Source organism: Ovis aries, chromosome 1 (genome assembly GCF_016772045.2).
Source record: "Ovis aries strain OAR_USU_Benz2616 breed Rambouillet chromosome 1, ARS-UI_Ramb_v3.0, whole genome shotgun sequence".
In the NCBI taxonomy this organism is placed as follows: domain Eukaryota; kingdom Metazoa; phylum Chordata; class Mammalia; order Artiodactyla; family Bovidae; genus Ovis; species Ovis aries.
This window is the reverse complement of record NC_056054.1, coordinates 85,682,973-85,699,409: the sequence shown is the minus strand read 5'-3', so window position 1 is coordinate 85,699,409 and position 16,437 is coordinate 85,682,973. Positions and strand designations below refer to the sequence as shown.

The 16,437-nt window shown below is 37.1% G+C and overlaps 1 protein-coding gene across 2 annotated transcripts in view; it reads left to right on the top strand.

Annotated features, from left to right (window-relative positions):
- Window positions 1-7,945, top strand: part of LOC101121385 (mitochondrial adenyl nucleotide antiporter SLC25A24-like) — an 83,928-nt gene extending 75,983 nt beyond the window's left edge. For both annotated transcript variants that reach the window (XM_042251698.1, XM_042251693.1), the window contains 2 exons: window positions 6,481-6,631; window positions 7,764-7,945. In XM_042251698.1, coding sequence (XP_042107632.1) covers window positions 6,481-6,631; window positions 7,764-7,945 — 333 coding nt within the window. The remainder of the gene's footprint in view (window positions 1-6,480; window positions 6,632-7,763) is intronic.
- Window positions 7,946-16,437: the final 8,492 nt, after the last annotated feature.

The window sequence follows — 16,437 nt, the reverse complement described above, 5'->3', positions numbered from 1 at the left end:
TATTCCACCATCTTATTTCCCTTCCTGTACCAATGTTTTCTTAAATGAGTCTCCTAAGACAGAAGAAATTAAAGCAAAAATAAGCAAATGGGAAATACTTTTGCACAGAAAAGGAAACTGTAAACAAAATGAAAGTACATCCTACCGAATGAGAGAAAATATTTGCAAACAATGCAACTGACAAAGGCGTAATTTCTAAAAGGTAAAAATACCTCAGTATCAAAAAAGAAAAGAAAAACAACAACAAACAACTCAACCAAAAAATGGACAGAAGTCCTAAAGAGACACTTTTCCAAAGAAGAGGAACTAAAGATTTTCTTGATGAAAGTGAAAGGGAGAGTGAAAAAGCTGGCTTAAAACTCAACAATCAAAAAACTAAGATCAAGGCATCCGGTCCCATCACTTCATGGCATCTGGTCCCATCTCTTAATGCCAAATAGATGGGGAAACAATGGAAACAGTGAAAAACTTTATTTTCTTTCTACCATTAGGGTGGTGTAATCTGCATATCTGAGGTTATTGATATTTCTCCTGGCAGTCTTGATCCAGCTTATGCTTCATCCAGCCCAGAATTTCACATGAGGTACTCTGCATAAAAGTTAAATAAGCAGAGTGACAATATACAGCCTTGACATACTCCTTTCTCAGTTTGGAACCAGTCCTTTGTTCCATGTCCAGTTCTAACTGTTGCTTCTTGACCTGCATATGGATTTCTCAGGAGGCAGGTAAGATGGTCTGGTATTTCCATCTCTTTAAGAATTTTCCACAGTTTGTTGTGTTCCACACAGTCAAAGGCTTTAGTGTAGTCAATGAAGCAGAAGTAGATGTTTTTCTGGAATCTCTTGCTTTTTCTGTCAACTTATGTTGGCAATTTGATCACTTATATGTGGAATCTAAAAAATAGTATAAATGATTTAATTTACAAAACAGAAACAGACTCAGAGACACATAAAATAAACATATGGTTTATTTGATTACCAAAGGGGAAGTGGCTGCAAATTAGGAGCATAGAATTAGCAAATACACATTGCTGTATATAAAATAGATAAACAAGAATTTACTGTATGGCACAGGGAACTATATTCAGTATATCTTATCTAGTGGAAAAGAATCTGAAAATTTATATATAAACAAAACTCGGATGTACACCTGAAACTAACACAATATTATAACTCAACTATAGTTTAATTTTAAAAAGAAAGAACAATAAAACCCCCAAACTGAGCTGATTATACTCCAGAGCTATTTGTGGCGATTACTCAAATTCTAAATATTCTACTCTAAACTTATCACTTCATTTTTCTTACCTGGGAATTTACTCTTTATGATTGTCTCACAGTTTTCTATTGCACCAGTTACTTTAAACTTGAAACACCTCTATGAAGAAGAATTAAGCTGACATCTGACATTTACTGTGAATTATAAGTAACACTGATTGCTGAGGAAGACTTTCTTATCTCTCCTTGCTGTTCTTTGGAACTCTGCATTCAGATGCTTATATCTTTCCTTTTCTCCTTTGCTTTTCACTTCTCTTCCTTTCACAGCTATTTGTAAGGCCTCCTCAGACAGCCATTTTGCTTTTTGCATTTCTTTTCCATGGGGATGGTCTTGATCCCTGTCTCCTGTACAATGTCACGAACCTCCGTCCATAGTTCATCAGGCACTCTATCATCAGATCTAGTCCCTTAAATTTATTTCTCACTTCCACTGTATAATCATAAGGGATTTGATTTAGATCATACCTGAATGGTCTAGTGGTTTTCCCCACTTTTTTCAATTTAACTTTGAATTTGGCAATAAAAAGTTCATGATCTGAACCACAGTCAACTCCCGGTCTTGTTTTTGCTGACTGTATAGAGCTTCTCCATCTTTGGCTGCAAAGAATATAATCAATCTGATTTTGGTGTTGACCATCTGGTGATGTCCATGTATAGAGTCTTCTATTGTGTTGTTGAAGAGGGTGTTTGCTATGACGAGTGTGTTCTCTTGGCAAAACTCTATTAGCCTTTGCCCTGCTTCTTTCTGTACTCCAAGGCCAAATTTGCTTGTTACTCCAGGTGTTTCTTGACTTCCTACTTTTGCATTCCAGTCCCCTATAATGAAAAGGACATCTTTTTTGGGTGTTAGTTCTAAAAGGTCTTGTAGGTCTTCATAGAACCATTCAACTTCAGCTTCTTCAACGTTACTAGTTGGGGCATAGGCTTGGACTACCATGATATTGAATGGTTTGCCTTGGAAACGAACAGAGATCATTCTGTCATTTTTCAAATTGCATCCAAGTACTGCTTTTCAGACTCTTTTGTTGACTATGATGGCTACTCCATTTCTTCTGAGGGATTCCTGTCCACAGTAGTAGATATAATGGTGATCTGAGTTAAATTCACCCATTCCAGTCCTTTTTAATTCTCTGATTCCTAGAATGTTGACATTCACTCTTGCCATCTCCTGTTTGACCACTTTCAATTTGCCTTGATTCATGGACCTAACATTCCAGGTTCCTATGCAGTATTGCTCTTTACAGTATTGCTTCTATCACTAATCCCATCCACAACTGGGTATTGTTTTTGCTTTGGCTCCATCCCTTCATTCATTTCTGGAGTTATTTCTCCACTGATCTCCAGTAGCATATTGGGCATCTACTGACCTGGGGAGTTCCTCTTTCAGTATCCTGTCATTTTTCCTTTTCATACTGTTCATGGGGGTTCTCAAGGCAGAATACTGAAGTGGTTTTCCATTCCCTTCTCCAGTGGACCACATCCTGTCAGACCTCTCCACCATGACCCTCCCGTCTTAGGTTGCCCCCACACAGCATGGCTTAGCTTCATTGAATTAGACAAGGCTCTGGTCCATGTAATCAGATTGACTAGTTTTCTGTGATTATGGTTTCAGTGTGTCTGCTCTTTGATGCCCTCTTGCAACACCTATCGTCTTACTTGGGTTTCTCTTACCTTGGACGTGGAGTATCTCTTCACTGCTGCTCCAGCAAAGCACAGCCACTGCTCCTTACCTTGGACGAGGGGTATCTCCTCACAGCTGCCCCTCCTGACCTTGAACGTGGAGTAGCTCCTCTTGGCCCTCCTGCGCCCATGCAGCAGAATGGGAACAACACAATGGGAAAGACTAGAGATCTCTTCAAGAAAATTAGAGATACCAAGGGAACATTTCATGCAAAGATGGGCTCGATAAAGGACAGAAATGGTATGGACCTAACAGAAGCAGAAAATATTAAGAAAAAGTGGCAAGAATACACAGAAGAACTGTACAAAAAAGAGCTTCATGACCCAGATAATCATGATTATGTGATCACTCACCTAGAGCCAGACATCCTGGAATGTGAAGTCAAGGGGGCCTTAGAAAGCATCACTATGAACAAAGCTAGTGGAGGTGATGGCATTGCAGTTGAGCTATTTCAAATCCTGAAAGATGATGCTGTGAAAGTGCTGCCCTCAATATGCCAGCAAATTTGGAAAACTCAGCAGTGGCCACAGGACTGGAAAAGGTCAGTTTTCATTCCAATCCCAAAGAAAGGCAATGCCAAAGAATGCTCAAACTACTGCACAATTGAACTCATCTCACATGCTAATAAAGTAATGCTCAAAATTCTCCAAGCCAGGCTTCAGCAATATGTGAACCGTGAACTTCCAGATGTTCAAGCTGGTTTTAGAAAAGGCAGAGGAACCAGAGATCAAATTGCCAACATCTGCTGGATCATTGAAAAAGCAAGAGAGTTTCAGAAAAACATCTCTTTCTGCTTTATTGACTATGCCAAAGCCTTTGACTGTGTGGATCACAATAAATTGTGGAAAATTCTTCAAGAGAAGGGAATACCAGACCACCTAACCTGCCTCTTGAGAAACCTGTATGCAGGTCATGAAGCAATAGTTAGAACTGGACATGGAACAACAGACTGGTTCCAAATAGGAAAAGGAGTCTGTCAAGGCTATATATTGTCACCCTGCTTATTTAACGTATATGCAGAGTACATCATGAGAAACGCTGGGCTGGATGAAGCACAAGCTGGAATCAAGATTGCCAGGAGAAATCTCAATCACCTCAGATATGCAAATGACACCACCCTTACGGCAGAAAATGAAGAGGAACTAAAGAGCCTCTTGATGACAGTGAAAGAGGAGAGTGAAAAAGTTGGCTTAAAACTCAACATTCAGAAAATGAAGATCATGGCATCTGGTCCCATCACTTCATGACAAATAGATGGGGAAACAGTGGAAACAGTGTCAGACTTTATTTTTGGGGGCTCCAAAATCACTGCAGATGGTGACTGCAGCCATGAAATTAAAAGACGCTTACTCCTTGAAAGAAAAGTTATGACCAACCTAGATAGCATATTGATAAGCAGAGATATTACCTTGCCAACAAAGGTCCATCTAGTCAAGGCTATGGTTTTTCCAGTGGTCATGTATGGATGTGAGAGTTGGACTGTGAAGAAAGCTGAGCACTGAAGAATTGATGCTTTTGAACTGTGGTGTTGGAGAAGACTCTTGAGAGTCCCTTGAACTGCAAGGAGATCCAACTAGTCCGTTCTAAAGTAGATCAGTTCTGGGTGTTCATTGGAAGGACTGATGTTGAAGCTGAAACTCCAGTACTTTGGCCACCTCATGCGAAGAGTTGACTCATTGGAAAAGACCCTGATGCGGGGAGGGATTTGGGGCAGGAGGAGAAGGGGATGACAGAGGATGAGATGGCTGGATGGCATCACTGACTCTATTGACATGGTTTTGGGTGAACTCTGGAAGTTGGTGATGGACAGGGAAGCCTGGTGTGCTGCGGTTCATGAGGTCACAAATATTTGGACACAACTGAGCGACTGAACTGAACTGAACTGATAAGTAACATAAAAGCTAGAGAATAGTTAAGAGGTCATAGTTAAGAGGGGCGGGTCTGAAAAAATAATTAAGGACCTCAGTGCTGATAAAATAGTTGTTTTCAACTCTATATACATATTAGAATCATTTGTCTGTGGATATTTAAGAAATAAGATTCTTGGGCTATATCCTAGGATATTCTGATTTCATTGTTCTTGGAAGAAGTCTGGAATTCAGGATTTTTAGCTCCCTAGAAAAGTCTGATGTAATATCAGTTAAAGCTAAGAAAACTGAAATAATATTGTACAGTTGTGAAAATGAGAATTGAGGAGAGTAGTAATTGGGGGGAAGTGGGGCGAGAGGCAAGAGCGATAGTGTAAACAGCCTTCCAGTGAAGTGTAGGTTGCTCTCCTTACTTCAGCCAGTCATTTCATTTTATGACTATTCATCTGCTTCAGGTAGATCACTTTAACAATATATACCATGTAAATAACAATATATAGAATATATCTAAGAATATATACCAACCAACAATGTCCTTGGTTATAAGGACATTGAGAGTATGTGACTAGATTAACTTAAAATTCTTTCTCAATACAAGAAAAATATCTCTCTAGGTACAAGCCTAGTGGTTATTTCTGATAAGTGGTACCACCATTATGTGAAAGATGGCCAATACATACATTTATTTTCTTTTCTATGATCGTATTAAATTGTTTGTCCCTGCTTACGTTGGGTTCCCTCCATTCTTTTATTTTTACAGTTAAATTTCTTTTTGCTGTTGCAACAGAGTGCCATTACACATTTCTCTCTTTATTATTGCATAACTGTAATAAATGCACACTGAGTAAGGACATTTTGAAATTTAGTTTTTCAAAAGTGTCAAATTATATATTTGATAGTAATTGTCCCAGTATATAATGGTGGAGTTGTATCCTTTAATTAATGAATAGTTCTTAAACACTTAGTGATATTTTCAACCAGTTATTTGTATATAACTTTTCTGGCCATTTTTACTCACAGAAAAGCAAATCTAGAAAGATGAATCATTCTTAAAATTTGAGAAAAATGGGTTTGTTAATTTAGAGTGCATTATTCAGTCTTCTCTGCAGTGTCCTGTTAATCCCTCTGAGAATCTCCAGATTTTGCTTGGGTCTTTGAATATCCTCACAGACCAAAACAATCAAGCCAAACAAAATAAAGCATGAACAGAGAGCAAACAGGGAACTCACACTGAGATGGTATGAATCATTAATTTGAAAACATCTGTGCACCCGATGCCCAATAGGACACCAGAGATGCCTCCTCTATACAAGGAAGAGTAGGAACAATTTTTTGTGAAGATTTTGGAAAGAACAGTTACTAAAATCAAGTTACCAAGCTTGACTTATCATTTTTCAGCTTTCTGACCTGATAATTCATTAGTCTCTGAATTACTTTCTTTATTTATAAAATTTATAAAATTAACAAATTTCTGTAGGGATTAAATGAGATGATGTTGATGAAAATGCTCTTTATAATTCTTGAATCAAGAAGCTACTCAAAAATGTTTATTGAAACTGAGTGAGCAATGAACTTTGTTCTACTTAGACTTGCTGTGCTGTGCTTAGACTTGCACAGTAGTTAAAGGATATTTACTACTCTTTTTTTCTGCCAGCATTTGAAGAATCGTTGGCTAGAACAACACGCAAGAGGCTCTCTAGACCCTGGAATAGTGATTTTGCTGGGATGTAGTACACTGTCTCATGCTTGTGGTCAGATGGCCAGCTTCCCTCTGAACCTTATTAGAACTCGTATGCAGGCTCAAGGTGAGTTTTATATAAATGAAATAATCATAAGTTTTAAAAGTTATTTAAAATAATTTTAATGAAACAGTAGTAAGAACTAACTTAAGACAGTTAAAAATAAATTGTTTTAAATGAGTAGAAATTAATGATTTCAAAAATAAAAATGGTAGAATTAATAAATAAATCAAAAGCTAATTCTCTGATATTTAAAGCATGAATCTTGGATTTGTTGTTTTATTGCAGAGTCTTGTGAATTTTAGATTTTATTTCTTCTCCAATGTTTTATTTGGAACTCTTCACATTTCCTTCAATTACTGATGATTTCCACAGAGTTTCAAATTAGGCAGTTCCATGCAGAACAATAGAAAAGATTTTTCTTTCTTCAAATTGAGTCAACATTTGCTCAATATGCACATATTTCCCCCTAGTTCTGCTCTTATCATAGTTTGCATCGGGAACTTAATACGCTTGTGGAACTGAATGCAGTGATTTTGTATTCTAGTACATTTAGCAAGAGATATTAAGTAGAGGGTATCTCTTTTGTTTCTCTCAAGTGAAATATTAGGAATTTAGACTATAAGAAAATACATGTGTCACTTTTTGATAAGAAAAAGAAACCCCACATAATCCTATTGTCATCCTGAGTTAACTATTCAAGGGGTCGTGTGGTAAGTTACCTTCTTTTAAATGCTTTTTCTCCTCTTTTTAGTGAGTTTTTGTTTATTTATTTATATTGCAGTTCAGGTGAAGATCTGTCTATCCCTCTATCAAACTATGTATGTCATACACAATTCCAGATGCTCCTTTGGGGTCCTTTGTGAAAGAATTTCAAGTGCTGTCCAAGAGGGCTTTCTGCAGTGATGTAGTTTTTTATTTGTGCTATCCAGTATGGTAGCCATTAATGACACAAGGTTATCACTTGAAATGTTGTTAGTGCAATTGACAAACTGATTTTCTGGTTTTGCTTAGTTTTAATTAATTTAAATGTGTAGTTTCATGTGTCTAGAGACTACAGTTTGGACTGCACAGGACGATTCTACAGGTAGGGAGAGAGGCATACTCTGAAGTAATTTCAGCCTCTATAAATTCTCATTTTAACCACTGAACTATCTTTAGATTAAGTGTTATATTACATTGATTTTTTCCTTTGTAGCACTGGAAGAAAAAGGAACAACTTCTATGATTCAGCTCATTCAAGATATATATAACAAAGAAGGAAAAAGGGGATTTTTCAGGGGTGTCACGCCAAACATCATAAAGGTGCTTCCCTCAGTATGCATTAGCTGTGTGACTTTTGAAATAGTGAAAGGCCATGTGGGATTCACTGAGAAGTAGAATATCAAATTGTTTCCTTTGTTATAATTACCTAATTGTAAGGTAATACTTCATTTGTAAGGAGAAATTGACCTTTTTTCCTGAAAGGAAAGAGATATCAAGTAATTGTTAAAATATTTTCTCTTTATCTGTTATAAAATCTATATATTAAATAATTATTCTGTTAAAGTTCTTTGATTTAAAATCCTTCACATCCACAGATTCAATTTACACTTCCCACTACTCTCAGAATCCTAACTTGAAACTTGTTTTTATTGGTTTGGAAGATACCATAGTAACAGTGTATAAAACATTTGGTCAGTTGTAGCAGTTTGTGTTAGCTCTTTTGTATTTAAGCAATTTTTGAAAAAGCAGAGCTTGAAAATGTTTTATACACCAAAAGAAAAATCAGTGCATTTAAAATTGATGTTTGTGAAAGATCAGTCTAGTTCCCTTCTTTTAAGCAAAATAAAATGTGGGTTTCACAATTCCTTCTATCAGATTATAGATGGAATAGTGATGACATGATAACACATTGCTTATTTCTCTGGGTACTTTCATTTGCAAATGTAAACATTGTTGGTTCATTTTTATTCTTGATACTTGCAGCTGTTTAAAGGAAGTCAGCACTGAAAACAAATTAGCATTGGAGGAATTTTCTTTTATCTTCTGCTTGAAAAATTTTGAGTTTTTAAAATTAAATCCATTATTTATAAAAGCAATTCTTATTTCAACTTATTTCAACTTGAGTCAGTTGAAATTCCAAATCTGTCTCCTCGGTTTTATGAAAAAAAGAATCATATTCTATGCTGGAATTAAATGAAGGTGTGATGAGACAGTGGTAATGGGCCGGTTGGCCACAGTGGACTCAGCTGAAGAACTGCCAGGCTAAACAGACTACAGTCCAGGCCTGGAGACTTAGCCTCGCTGATATGAGAATTTGACTTTATTCATTTCCTCAAGGTGATCAGTTTCTTGGTGATAAATTAACCAAAATTACTCACAAGTCTAAGGTTTATACCATAATGCAAAGTTATTCATCTATAGTGGCACTTAATAGTCTCCATTAACCAGAATACTTTCATCCCTTCTCCAGGGCACATCTTTTTCTGGTAGAGGAGGCCAAGGTAGCTTTCTAAGCTTCATTGCTTAGGGACACAACTTAAAATCACTGCCTTTGTGTAGTCATATCTCCTCTTGCTGGATTCTTAAACCTTGTCTAGTTAAGGACCCCTGGGCTTGCAAACATTCTTTAAAGGATTCCATCACCAGGAAACAAAGTAATCACGTTCCAAGATGCTGCAATCTTGGAAGGTTTAGTGTGTGGAAGCTTAGTGAAATCTGCACCTTCAGAGCCTCAGTCCACCAGCACTTTCTGAGCATTCTCTTTTTGCCTCTCCCCTTCGTGTGTCATACCAGTTTCAGTCTTGCTCAACACAGTTTCCTCTACACATAGGGCCCTCTCTTAGAGTACAACATTTTGTGATTTCCGAGATCTCCTACTGCTAAGTCCTCTGTTCCTCCCTAGGACATGTGTTACAAACTCCTATGCCAACTTCTTAGGGGCCTTAGGGCAGCACTCTTGCCCAATTTTGAAAATTTCAGATTTTTACTCTCTCCCATTTTCACTGAAATGTATTTAAGGGATTTTATTTCCTTTTACTTTTCCTCCAGTTTCTAGGAGAAGTAGAACAATTAAAAACTTAGCATCTACCTCATTTCAGTGGAACCAGGAACTCCAAGTAAGACAAAATATATTCAGTTGAATCGTTAGACAGTTTTTCCTTGTATTTGACATTTAAAATAAAGGATAAATAAGCATGTTTGTATACACACATAGAATTATACAAATGTGACAACAATAGGTGCAGAGAAGTTGTTTTGGCAGCTTTGGCACCACATGCAGTGTTACCATCAGTGACATTATTTTCCCAAATGATAAATGTTTACTTGGTAACATTCTGAACAAAAGAAATGTGATTTTCCCCTTGCTTTACATGATACCTACTTTCTTGAACTGTTTAATGAAAATTAAAACAGTGTAAAAATAGATAATAAACAGGTTTTACTTGCACAAATGGCCAGTGGGATGTTTAAGTCATGTATGCAATATTTTGTACAGAATTGTGCATCACATTCCAGGACATTTAGCATTCCTGAGTTCTCCCTCATAAATGTCAGAGCCACCCCTACAAAGATTATGACCATCAAAATGTGCTTCCACAAGTCTGTTAAGACTAAAGGCAAAAAGAACTGCACACAAGCATTACGCTATAGTTGATAAAAGTTGCTTCCCACGAGGTACAGTTTAACAATTCTGAAACCGCTATATATGTGTGGGCTTCCCTGGTAACTCAGATGATAAAGAATCTGCCGGCAATGTGGGAGACCCAGGCTTGATCCCTGGGTCGGGAAGATCCCCTGGAGAATAGAATGGCAACCCACTCCAGTACTCTTGCCTGGAGAATTCCATGAACAGAGGACCCTGGCAGGCTACAGTCCATGGGATTGCAAAGAGTAGGACATGACTGAGCAACTAACACATGCATACATGTATACTGAAATTTGATAGTTAAGTACATGTTGGCAGATGATGGGAGCCACCTTTCTCACTGTTGGAGTGGAAGGTTAGAGATAAACAAGAGCAGGAGGCCCTGTTCTATGTGTTAAGGGCTACTGTTGGAGACATCAGTAAGAACTCATATTTATCTTAATATAGATACAGATAGTTACATATAGAGAACATTTGTAGTTAGCAGTATTTACAGCATACACACCTATATTTCTTTGCATCATCAGCTGAAATTGCCCCAGGGAAACAACACCCCTGTAGCAGTGAGGGGTGCTCACTGCTCATCTTATGCCCAAATCTTGGTTTCTAATACCATTCTCCAATAAAGAAGCAGGACTCCAGGAAATAACTGGTTCTGGGAATGGGGAAGTAAGTACCTGTGATTACCCTGAAGCATCTTGTAGTGCCAAAAAAGTAAGGAGGTACTCACAAAACCAAACCAAACAAAAAGTCAAACCCACACATGTGCACACACTGAAGGAGATTTGTTGACGGGGCACGGGAGCCCACAGGAAGAGCTCCAAATCACCAAAGCTGGAGAAATTTGCAACAGAATGAAGTAGTATGGCATTATAATCCAACATAAAATATTCATGAGTCCACATTAATGTAAATTAATAATTGAATAAATAAATGGGAGAGAAGAGACAACTCTTCTTTGCAGAAGAATTCCAAATAATTTGCATAGATTCTTCTTCCTCAACTCCCCACTCATTAGGTGTGGGCTATGCATAATGACTTTCAAAGAGTGTAATATGGAAGGGGGAAAAGTTACTTAGATTAATTGGAGAAATCTGACAAACATTGCCTCAGCCAGCTAGTCAAAGTCAGGATCAGCTAAGTTATACTGATAATATGTACTACCAATACCGTGTGATGAGAATGGCAATTTACCTCTGTGTCTTCCTCCCAAAACCCCATAATTATGAGGAAGACATCAGAAGAATCTAAATTGAGAGAGAGTTTACAAAATTCTTTGATTAGTACTCCATAAAACTGTCATCAAAGTTTTTCAAGATCATCAAAAACAAATCTGAGAACCCTCGTAGCCAAGCCAATAGGAAATTAAGGAGACATGATGACTAGATTGAATGTGGTGTCTTGGGTGGGATCCTGGAAAATAAAAGGGGCAGTAGGTTAAATATAATGAAATCTGAATAAAGTGTGGGTTTTAGTTAATAATTTAGCAATATTGCTTCTTTGTGACAAATGTACCTTACTAATTACAAATGTTAATAACAGGAGGAAACTGGGCATGAGATACCGCAGTATTCTTTGTATTATCACAAATTTCCTGTAAATCTAAAACTATTCCAAAATTATTTTTTTATTAAAAATAATTTTAAAATTCTTTCATAAATTTTCAAGTTGCTTCCTAGGAGGTGGTATTGCTCTCATTGAACACATACTGAGTTAATCCCATACTTTAAGCTCTGATGGCTTCCCTCTCCTGGCTCACTTAGAAAAATTGAAGGTAAAGGGGAATGCACAGATGCGTTAGCTATTTAAAGGAATAGCTAATGACACTGTTTCACTTGTCATAGGGTTTGTGTGAAATATTTTTACTAGATAATTTGATTTTCTGCCCAGTAGATGATTGTTATGATGATGTTGTTAATTACATTAGTATTGATGATGGGATATTAATGATAAACTACAGAACTGTGAACTGTGAACTTCCAGATGTTCAAGCTGGATTTAGAAAAGGCAGAGGAACCAGAGAACAAATTGCCAACATCTGTTGGATTATCAAAAACACAAGAGAGTTCCAGAAAAACAACTATTTCTGCTTTATTGACTATGCCAAAACCTCTGACTATGTGTACCACAATAAACTGTGAAAAATTCTTAAAGAGATGGGAATACCAGACCACCTGACCTGCCTCTTGAGAAGTCTGTATGGAGGTCAGGAAGCAATAGTTAAAACTGGGCATGGAACAACAGACTGGTTCCAAATTGGGAAAGGAGTACGTCAGGGCTGTATATTGTCACCCTGCTTATTTAACCTTTATGCAGAATACATCATAAGAAATACTGGGCTGGATGAAGTACAAGCTGGAATCAAGATTGCTGGGAGAAATATCAATAACCTCAGATATGCAGATGACATGACCCTTATGGCAGAAAGCAAAGAAGAACTAAAGAGCCTCTTGATGAAAATGAAAGAAGAGAGTGAAAAAGTTGGCTTCAAGCGCAACACTCAGAAAACTAAGATCATGGCATCTGGTCCCATCACTTCATGTGAAATAGATGGGGAAACAATGGAAACAGTGAGAGACTTCATTTTGGGGGGCTCCAAAATCATTGCAGATGGTGACTGCAGCCATGAAACTAAAAGATGCTTACTGCTTAGAAGAAAAGTTATGACCAACCTAGACAGCATATTGAAAAGCAGAGACATTACTTTGCCAGCAAAGTTCTATCTAGTCAAAGCTATGGTTTTTCCCGTAGTCATGTATGGATGTGAGAGTTGGACTATAAAGAAAGCTGAGCACTGAAGAATTGATGCTTTTGAACTGTGGTGTTGGAGAAGACTCTTGAGAGTCCCTTGGACTGCAAGGAGATCAGTCCTGAATATTCATTGGAAGGACTGATGTTGAAGCTGAAACTCCAATACTTTGGCCACTTGATGTGAAGAACTGACTCATTTGAAAAGACTCTGATGCTGGGAAAGATTGAAGAAAGGAGGAGAAGGGGACAACAGAAGATGAGATGGTTGGATGTCATCACCAACTCAATGGACATGAATTTGAGTAAACTCTGGGCATTGGTGACAGACAGGGAGGCCTGGTGTGCTATAGTCCGTAGGGTCACAAAGAGTCAGACACAACTGAGCTACTGAACTGAACTGAACAGAGGGAGTTAGAAACTCCTCAATACACTTGAATTCTCAGACCTATTACTAGAAGGACAAGTGAAAACTGTCATTGATGTGATTTTCCTGTAATCAATTATTGTAGTTGACTTTCCTTGTTGTATAGAGTAGCAACTGAGCTTTAGGAAGTGTAATGGTGTTCCATTAAATTTCATACTTCCACCAGCCTCACCAGAGATTTTTCTTAGCCAAGGTAGTGGATCTATAATCAGAGAAGAAAAGCCTTAAGAGGAAGGAATTGATTTCTGCCCTGACATCTGCTATATCTCCTTTAAAATAACTATAATCACTGAAAACATCAGGAAGGAAACAGTTTTTAAAAGTCCTTTTTATAAAAGCTATGGGTTCTGTGAATGACTAAAAAGAAGTCTGGTTAAGGGAGACACAGGGCTATGTGAAAACATAAAATTTTATCTTATCACCGGAAAAGTCAGACCAGTAGAACACTGCCATAGGAAAATCACAGATTATGTTGAGGGAAGGACCATATGAGTATAATGACCTCAATAACCACCTCAGGGGAGGATAGATTAAGAATACCAAGAAATAGTGGTGCAGCAGACGTACTATGAAGCACAAGGTAATATAAAGACTTTAGTGGAATAGCTCCTACAGGTGATCGTGGAAAGAAAAGCCTACTCTAAATTTTGTGGGTCTATAAAAAAATTTTAAGGCATTGTGACACTGTAGCCTGCTTTAATTTTTCTTTTGTGAAAGTATATATATAGCTTAATTTTTTAAAATAAAGCTTCTTAAGATTTTTGCTTGTAAATTAGGGAGTTAATTCCAGAATATCGAGCTACCCACAGAAAAATATTTCCTAATTTAGAGATGGCTGGGTGTCCAAAAAATATGCAATCTCCCTTTCTTCCTCGAAATACACCTAAAGATTTCTGAGCATCCATGGTAGTCAGGGTAGACATATGGTGAAGTTCTTTCCAGTGGAATGTGAGTGGAAATGATAAGTACTGTTTCTAAGACTGAAATTAGATTTCCTGAAGCTGCATGGAGGAGAGCTAACTGTGACCGGAAACACCTATGTAGTACTATTATGTGAGTGAGAAATAATTACTTTTAGATGGTTACACTTTTGGGTCTATATTGTTAAAGCAATATAGCCTATCAATACAAGCTTCTTGTTGAGTATTTGGTGAATTAATGAAATAAAAACCCTTTATAGAGCCAACACCCTCTTAAGATGTGGCCATTTTATGTAGGAAATAGTCATGTAATGCCAAAAAAAGCAGTAGAGGAAGAGAGAGGAAAATAGGTTAAGATTTATCTTTTAGAGAGTTTATATTTTTCATTGTTTATAATAGCAGAGAATTGTAACAATGAATATGTTTAACAAAATATTTAAACATAACATGATACAGTATCAAACAGTTATTTGATATAATGATATAGGAGTGTTAATGACATGGAAAAATGGCTGTACTATATGAACTAGGAAAAGCAGTATTGAAAATAGTAATATGTAATCTGAGATTACTTTAATGAAAAATAGGAATATGCAGTAAAGCAGTTATACAAAAGACAGGGGAGGGAGGAAGTTCACATCTAAGTTAAACCTTTGGATAGTGACATCATGCTTCATTCCTTCTGTGATTTTTCTGTATTTTCCATACAATAAACATGTATCATTTTGTGATCAGAAATGAAATTATATAGGTAAGTTAAAAATAGCCAAAGATATTGGTATAAAGGAGAGAATTTTTAAATGGTTGAAAAAAATGTTAGTATAACACAGGTGGCTAATGAAGCCTTGCATTTAAGATTAAATGCCTTTGCATTCAAACAGAATAAAAAGGTAACTAAAATAGGCATATTTTAATGCATTTTTAAAAACTTAGTAATTTTATAATAGTCAGTTTTCTTAGTCATCCTCTCTTTCTCATAAATAACCTTTGTTTTCCTAGGGAGAGGATGGTAATGCCTCACTGAAAGTTGAAGTGTTGTTTACAATGTTATTTAGTTACTCACCCTGACATATCTCAAAAGGCTATAAGGAAGTCTATGCAGGATGTTGTGTAGGCAACAGGAAGTTATTCTGAGGCTTAACTAATTTGCCCAAAGAAAATTCAAACAGGTGCACATAGTGGCCAGCCTTCCTCCACGTCCTTCATGTACAGTCTGGGTTACTGCAGCCAAGATAATTATTAGATTGGTAATGACTTGCATCAGAGAAGGCAGTGGCACCCCACTCCAGTACTCTTGCCTGGAAAATCCCATGGATGGAGGAGCCTGGTGGGTTGCAGTCCATGGGGTCGCTAAGAGTCGGGCATGACTGAGCGACTTCACTTTCACTTTTCACTTTCATGCATTGGAGAAGGAAATGGCAACCCACTCCAGTGTTCTTGCTTGGAGAATCCCAGGGACGGGGGAGCCTGGTGGGCTGCCATCTATGGGTCGCACAGAGTCGGACACGACTGAAGCAACTTAGCAGCAGCAGCAGCAATGACTTGCATAATCCAAATACATTTTTTGTTTCAGTGAACAAGTGAAAAAGAAATTATTTCCTTTCTCTACTTTTGTTTTATGTTCGTGGACCAGTAAACATATTTAAGGCAAGCATTTCCATTTCTAAATGTTTTTCAGAGAAGATATAATGACTTTTAGTATAGTATATCCCAAGCAATTTATGATTATATTCATAATCCCCTCATATGATTACCTCCAATATAAATCTGTCTGCAGAGGAAGGAACAATAAGGTATTATTCCTTTCCTCATTATAATATATAATGTATTATCTCATGATTCTTCCAATATCCTTAGAAGGAAGGAGAGCAGGCATTTTTAATCCAATCTTGTCCACAAAGAAACTAGAGCTCAGAGATTTTTGATAAATTATCTGGAATTTAAAGATTTCAGAAACAGGAACTAATGTGACCATTAGAAAGGACGTGTTTGTTGGGACCAGATAAACATGAATATGTATCATGACTCTGTTTTTTGAGAAAGTCACCCAGTCTTCTTGATAGGCATCATATATGTGAAAAAAAGAGGGGTTATTAATTCCTACTTTGGAGGATTGTTATAGGACTTAAATGAGAATTATATATGT